Source organism: Perognathus longimembris, unplaced genomic scaffold (genome assembly GCF_023159225.1).
Source record: "Perognathus longimembris pacificus isolate PPM17 unplaced genomic scaffold, ASM2315922v1 HiC_scaffold_5664, whole genome shotgun sequence".
Classification (NCBI taxonomy): domain Eukaryota; kingdom Metazoa; phylum Chordata; class Mammalia; order Rodentia; family Heteromyidae; genus Perognathus; species Perognathus longimembris.
This window is the reverse complement of record NW_025961116.1, coordinates 7,296-14,925: the sequence shown is the minus strand read 5'-3', so window position 1 is coordinate 14,925 and position 7,630 is coordinate 7,296. Positions and strand designations below refer to the sequence as shown.

At 41.8% G+C, this 7,630-nt stretch overlaps 1 protein-coding gene across 1 annotated transcript; it reads right to left on the bottom strand.

The window, feature by feature from the left end:
• Positions 1 to 629: 629 nt before the first annotated feature.
• Positions 630 to 2,749, bottom strand: LOC125345455 (C-X-C motif chemokine 10-like). The gene is made up of 4 exons (XM_048337609.1): positions 2,658 to 2,749; positions 2,035 to 2,161; positions 1,742 to 1,828; positions 630 to 1,126 (listed from the first exon to the last, which is right to left on the bottom strand). The coding sequence occupies exons 1-4, from the start codon at positions 2,716 to 2,718 to the stop codon at positions 1,108 to 1,110; spliced, it is 294 nt and encodes a 97-aa protein (XP_048193566.1). The 5' UTR covers positions 2,719 to 2,749; the 3' UTR covers positions 630 to 1,107.
• Between the last annotated feature and the right edge of the window lie 4,881 nt (positions 2,750 to 7,630).

The following is a 7,630-nucleotide window of genomic DNA, read 5'->3' as shown; positions in this document are numbered from 1 at the left end:
AGTAGTATAGAATTGCTTCATGCTTCTGGCTTGGGAACTGAATGCATTTACCCTGGGAAATAGAAGAAAAGAAACAGATCTAAGAGAAGGGAATGTAAGGCATTTGGAATTTGAAGGTTTTGTGGAATACGCAGATGGAGATGTCTTCTAGAAACTTGGCTGTGGAGTGTGAGGCTCGGAACAAGTTCCCTTATGCCACCCCAGTCACGTAGGGCTTTTCTGAGGGGCCTTGAGGAGACTGCAGTCAGGAGGAGTTTGGCAGTTCTCCCGCTCAGGGGCCTTCTGCCCACCCCAACTTCTCCAAGACATTGATACTCCAGCCAGATAACACAAGGTGCCACATCTTAGTTAATAATCACTTTATTACCTTTTCATCTTTCATTATTTACATTTTCTTCTTAATATTTGCACACCTTTAAAAGACTGTCCAGCCCATTTCTTAAATATTTGAAATTATATTTAGATTTGAAGTTTTTTTTAGTTACTCATAAAATATTTAATTACACCGGTTAGTCTGTGTGCAATGAAAACAATGTAAGAAAAACAGATTGAAGAATTTCACTTTGTTCAGTCTTTCACAAAATATTTCCCTGCCCATTTCCACACATGTCTAGCTGCCTGTACGTGTCTGGAATTGTCAGCATATAACTGCTGGGAGAACACGGCCCCCCTAGAAGGATGCAGTAGAAGCCAACGAAGTAAAGACTGCTTCTTAAGAAGCAGATTGTATTGTTGCTTGAGCTGCATACTTTTTAGCTTTATTTGACAATCACATAACTCTGATAAACCTAGAGGAGGAAAAAAAACTCCTTTAGTAACTCTTAGAAGACAGAAGTGAGGAGCATGTGTCGGACCTGGCACATTTGCTCAGCATGTAGCACCAGGCGTAGCTTGTGGGGTAATTGAGCTCCTACTGGACTCATTCAGGGCATTGAACCATCTTCTTTCCTTTAGCAGTAGTAGAAGCTAGTTTGGTGCCTGGATGGTCATCTTTTAGAACTGCAAACCAGGGACGATTAGGTCTAGTGTACGGTAGAGCAGTTAGGAGAGAGAGAGAGTCTCTGAGGTCCGTTTGTGTCAGCACTGCAGTGATTCGCTTCTCTGGTTTTAAGGAGATCTTTTAGACCTGTAGGAAGAGGAAATATGGATGTTGGGTATCAAAGACCCTTGTTTCAGTCGTGTTTCTACTTAAATATAGTGAGTTCATAGAGTAACCCACAGATCTTAAAGTAAAATTTTTGGTGAGTTTTCCTGCAGCTACATAGTCATGATGAACTATAGGGGCTGCTTTTTTTTTTTGCCAGTCCTGGGCCTTGGACTCGGGGCCTGAGCACTGTCTCTGGCTTCTTTTTGCTCAAGGCTACCATTCTGCCACTTGAGCCACAGAGCCACTTCTGGCCGTTTTCTGTATATGTGGTGCTGGGGAATCGAACCCAGGGCTTCATGTATACAAGGCAAGCTCTCCCAGCCCCGGGGCTGCTTTTTTATACCAGAAAAGGGTTGGGGGAAATGTGGCAGCATTGCTTGGATAGTTATAGTTCTATGTCAAGGATGAAGTTATTTGCTGCCCCCTTTAAACAAGTGCCGCATAACAGCACTCCATTGTATATATAAATGTAGTTCGGAAAGGGCATCATAGTGATAATATTTTTAATGTAAGGATCTCATAGCAAAGGCTGATATTTCTAACTTGCCAAGATTCCCTTTTCCCAAAGAACAGCTTTTCAAGCAGCAGACCTACCTTTCTTTGCTAACAGCTTTCAGTAATTTCTTGGTGGCCTTGGATTCTGGATTCAAGCATTGTTTCTTTCCATTTTTCATAGTAGCACTGTAGAAGTAAATGGTAGAAATATTTAGGATAATGTAGGTACAACAGAACATTCACTACCCAGTTCCCAAGTTGGACACTTTCACCCTAAATATTTCTCTCTCTTCTGTAGTTGTTTTAGAATCATCGCAAGCCCTTTACTGACCTTTTGTGGTGAATACGTCATCACAGCTAGGAAAGTGGCCAGCGGGTGGGGGCGTACTTACATGATCTCAACATGTGGACAGGATAGACTCTGATGGATAATTTCAACTTTTTCTAAGGTCTTTGGGTGCACGGACTGCATGCCGACTTCGATGCAGCGGCAGCACACGGTTCTCAAGTGAGGAATTCCTGCGGGGAAACAGGCAGAGCAGGGTTGGTTAGCACAGTGCCTCTTTCTAGGTATGCGACGCAGCCTGAGTCGAACTTGAGTCCAGAGCCCGTGTTGTCACGGCGTCTCCTAACCCCTTTGTAACATGGGTCTGAACAGCGTCATAGCTGATGATCTGGAAGGAGGGAATTGCAACTTGACTGTGATCCCCTCCCCACCGTGCTGCTTGTATTATTAAACTTAGGGAGGGAAGTATCTTTCTTATCCTGTCCTTCTTCCCCTTCAGTTTTGCTCTCAAACTCCTTTTTGTTTGTTTCCTCTTCTTTCTCATGCTCATTGTACTTCTTTCTCTCACGTTAGCCATTCATAGGAACTATGACCAAAGAGAACTGCTTATTTCCCCGTCATTTATAGGAACACAGTGAAAGTCACAAATACATTACTTCTATATTTTTAGAATTTGTACCCAGCCTTACTCCTGATTTTATAAAGTAAATATCCTTTGATATTTCTTACCTTGAATCCCATTCAGAGTCAGGATGATAAGGCAGAAAGTAAGAATGCCAGTTTGGCTCATGGTGCTGGGATGTGAAGTTCTTCTGTGTTAAGCTCAGAATGTGTCTCACAAAGCACTGAGCAGTATTTATCTGTAAAATCACTTTCCCTTCCCAACTCTGATTGGATAACATTACAGTTGAGTCAGCAAAACCTGCCACCTTGGGGAAAATTTCTTGTTACAAAATCAAACGTTTTATTTTTATTTATTGTGTTCTTAGAGTAACGGAATTTCCCTCTGCCTCCTTTTTTTTCCTCCAATAATGAGTTAGGTTTCACTTTCCAAACCATGAGTGGTTTCTTGAAAGTCAGAGCTTTATTGCATATGGAAATGGCTTTTTAAATGGAACTTTGAATTTTTATCCTTCATCTCCCATAGATACCAAGTTAATTTTTAAGTCTGAGTACAGTTTAAGCATAAGTATGTCTTACTGCTGTGTCTTGCATCCATCTTAATGTATAGCAGTAAGGCTCGCATAGGCATGTTTTACACTGTTTATTCTTTAGGACTCAGAGGTATTATTACACACTGCTATTTGCACCTGCAGTTGCTATGTCAGGAAGTTCATTTTATTTTATAGATGGATAAAATGATAAGTGGAGGGCATCCTTCAATTGGGCTATAAAAAAGTTGTCATAGGGACTTGAACTATGATGCATTTTCTCAGTAGATACGTTGTGACTTTTCAGAGGCTGTTTTAAAATATCTTCAGAGATGGCAGTTTCTCGTTTCTTGTATGTGGTGACTGAGAGGTGATGTAGCTGGGCGCTGCTCTTCAGTAAGTTCTGTAGAGCAGTAGGGCTGCTTGCCGTAGAGAAAAGTCAAGATACAGAACTCGACATTTTCAAAGATTCCATTAACGCTTTGTGGCCACACATACATTACATTACAACAAGTACGTGGTCTTCATCAAAACTGTTTTGAGAGAAAACACTGCCCATTTAGAATGTGATTTCTGGTGTGTCAAAATAAATTTTGTTTGAAGAGTTAGTCCTGGGATGAAAACTATATAAAATTGACATCTAGAATGGTATGAGAAAAGTGTTCATTGCTATAAAAGGATTCTTTTTTCTTTTTTTAAGCAAAAGAGGGATTTTATTGGCCTAATCACTAGGAAGCCCAAGTGGAGTTGAGGCATGGCTGGATCCAGAAGACAAATAAGGACAGTTGCTTACTCTCATTCTCTCTCTGTGCCTCTCTGTCTCCTCTCTTTATGTTCCATCTCTCTTTGAGCTTTGACCTTGTGTCCCACTACTGCAGCAAGTGCAATTACAAAACTTAAGTCACTTCTCTTTTTGAGCCTTAATTTTCATCATCTGTGAAATGGAGAAGCTATTCAATCTGATGTCCTCTGGACTTCCCTGAAAGTACTAAAGGGCTGAAGGGTAATCTAAGACAACTTCCCATTTTCCTTCCTCCTTCATTTCTTCCTTCTTTCCTTCTTTCTTTCTCTTTTCTTATAAAGGGATTCTTTATTGCATAACCAGAAATATGTATACTTTTTGAGTATATAAATTTAAAAGGAGTTATAAGTAGATACAGACTCTGGGAGAACAGCTCAAAACATGGAAGATATGGGTTTAGAGGCCGGGAATATGGCCTAGTAGCAAGAGTGCTTGCCTTGCATGCATGAAGCCCTGGGTTCAATTCCTCATCACCACATGAGCAGAAAGAGCCAGAAGTGGCGCTGTGGCTCAAGAGGTAGCGTGCTAACCTTGAGCACAGAGAGGCTCAGGGACAGTGCTCAGGCCCTGAGTTCAAGTCCTAGGACTTGAAGAGAGAGAGAAAGAGAGGTGAGTTTATTTAATACAGAGCTTAATTCTAGGAGACTGTCCAATGTAGAGCAAAAGAAAAAAAACCCATCAGCTTTTGAAAGCGCATAGTGTTAAATTAGCATGATTTCCTTTGGATGATAAATAGGGTGGAATCCCATTTCTTAGCGCTTGGTAGTCCAAGGCTGATTGTTATTGTAGATGGCGTTAGTAGAAAGCATGTGAATCATGGAACATTTGTTATACTTGGCTGTCGTCCTTGGACTATGGTCTTTGCAAGCCAGTGGCAATAGGCAATCTAAGATGAAAAGTCACAGGCCTTACCTGTGGCACCGTGGCTCAAATTGTTAATGTTTGGAACCTAGGAAAACACAAGGGAAGTCCTTCATGGTCAGGTAGGCTACAACAAGGTGGGGAGAGGGCAAGGAATGGCAGAGATTCTATCCTAGGATCAGGCTAGTAAGCCTGGTGTGCAGGGGTCTGAAAACCTAGTGTCAGAGGCCAGGAGTGAAGCCCACATCTGCAAATCCCCGGCATGTAAAAGCCGCCTTCTCAGGTGCGGTTTTGTCATCAGTGACTGGCTGCCAGAGGAAAGTGGAAGTTGCTGGCGTGCTAAATCTTAGGTTAATCTGTTCCAGGAACTGGCAGAACAGGGCTGAGCTGTCACTTGAGTAGTTAGTGGGCACAGAATGGGAAGCTGGAAGAAAAGGAATTGAGATAGTCTGACAGAACCCACAAAGATTGTGCTTCTGCTGAGGCCATCATTTGAGATGATGAGGAAACGGAGAGGTCTGCTCATAGTTGGTTATGCAGAACAAAACCTAGATCAAGAATAAAGATGCCAAAATATTTCAGAAACAACTCCAACATTGTGAGTGGAAAGTATTCTGAACAGTGCAGCATGTCATCTTACTTGTATCTAAGTTCTCAGTCAAGATTATGGCCTTTATGGCAAAGGAAAAAGAAGGTGTGGGGCAAATACTTGATTCAATCAACTGAAAACCTTATATCAAGGAGGAAATATGTCCTCCTCATTGCATGGAATTTTTTATCAAATATTACATACCATTATCTTCCTGTCCGACATTGTTTCGGACATCTTATGATATAAACACTGACTTTTTTTTTTTTTTGCCAGTCCTGGGGCTTGGAACTCAGGGCCTGAGCACTGTCCCTGGCTTCTTTTGCTCAAGGCTAGCACTCTACCTCTAGATGCATAGCACCACTTCTGCCTTTTTCTGTGTATGTGGTGCTGAGGAATCGAATCCAGGGCTTCATGCTTGCTAGGCAAGTGCTCTACCACTAAGCCATATTCTCAGCCCTGAACTCTAGCTTTTTAGTCTATGTTTTCCAGTACTTTGTAATGTAGCGGAAAATGTTCTTGATTTGGGCATCCGGTTTAATTGACCAAAGTCATCTTTGTGGTTATTTGGGGGCTTTGGAAATGAAACACCTAGAAAAAGCTTAAGGTGGATCTGTCTGACACTGAATTTCATGCTTAAAAAATGTTGCATACATACATTATCCACACATATTACAGATATTCACACGTGAGTTACCAGTAAGTGATCACACAGGTAGACTTTGTTCACTTGCAGTTTTGTTGTTGTTTTTGTTTGGGCTGGTCCTGGGGCTTGAAGTCCGTGTTTGGGCACTGTTACTGAGCCTTTTTTGCTTAAGGGTAGCACTCTACCTCCACTTCTGGATTTATGGTGGTTAACTAGAGATAAGAATCTCACAGACTTTCCTGCCTGCATTTGAACCACGATCGTCACAGCTCAGCCCCCAGGAGCTAAAATTACAGGTATGAGCCACGGTATTTTTATGTTTTTCTTCCTTTCTCTGTCTCTCTCTCTTTTTTCCTTTTTTTTTTTGCCAGTCCTGGGGCTTGAATTCAGGGCCTGAGCACTGTCCCTGAGCTTCTTTTTGCTCAAGGCTAGCACTCTACCTTTTGAGCCACAGAGCCACTTCTAGCTTTTTATGTTTACGTAGTATTAAGGAATTAAACCCAGGGCTTCATGCATGCTAGGCAAGCACTCTACCACTAAGCCACATTCCCAGCCCTCACAGTATTTTTTTTTTTGCTAGTCCTGGGCCTTGGACTCAGGGCCTGAGCACTGTCCCTGGATTCTTTTTTGCTCAAGGTTAGCACTCTGCCACTTGAGCCACAGCGCCACTTCTGGCCATTTTCTGTATATGTGGTGCTGGGGAATCGAACCCAGGGCCTCATGTATATGAGGCAGGCACTCTTGCCACTAGGCCATATCCCCAGCCCCCTCACAGTATTTTTAAAGCAGTATTTTTCTTACTTAAAACATACCATAGTGAATTGGATTCTATTTTCAGATTATTATCAGACATTGCATATACTGGAATAATTCTTTTCATGTATGTTCTGGTACCAGAGCTCAAACTAAGGATGTTGCCTTCTTGCTCAGCTTTCTTGCTTATGGCTAGTACTCAAACCACTTGAGCCATACCTTTGTGTCCATCCTTGTGCTGTCAAACTGTAGAGAATCTCTGGGTTTCATCTGCCTGGGCTGGCTCTGAACTGTGAATTCTCAGATCTCACTAGAATGTAAGCCCCAGAAGAGCAGAGATCTTTTTGTTTTTTATTGACAGCTGTATCCCTAGCAAGCAGAATATCACCTGGCTTTTGGGAGGCATTGAGACTATGAGATGAATGGATAGATGGGTGGATGAATGAATCCAAATTTACAGACTTGAGTAGCATAAGTAAGAATTATGCTTCTTAAAAAAGCATTTGTATTGGCCCATCAGATTTCCATATTTAGACACGGGTGTTACTTTCCCTAGACTTAGGAACAAAGTTTAACTGAAAAAGACTCGTTTCCTCAGGAGTTAGCATAGATTTAGGTAGGTGCAATCAGTCTGGATATTCTTATCTCGTTGTAAGCCAGAATCTTCATTTAAAGAATTCTGGTGTAAGTATAGAAGGTGTTGTGTCATTGAAAGTCCTTTCATTATTCATTGTTAGTATCTGTGATCATGTGTTGACTAATGGAGGGAATGCATAACTCCTCAGTGCATGTGCTTGTTTGCTGTGGATGGTGTTAGAAGAAGAAGGAGAATTGTGAACAGGAGGGCATCTGTGATTATTTGTGTACACTGGGAATTCCCTTGGCGGTTCAGGGTACTCC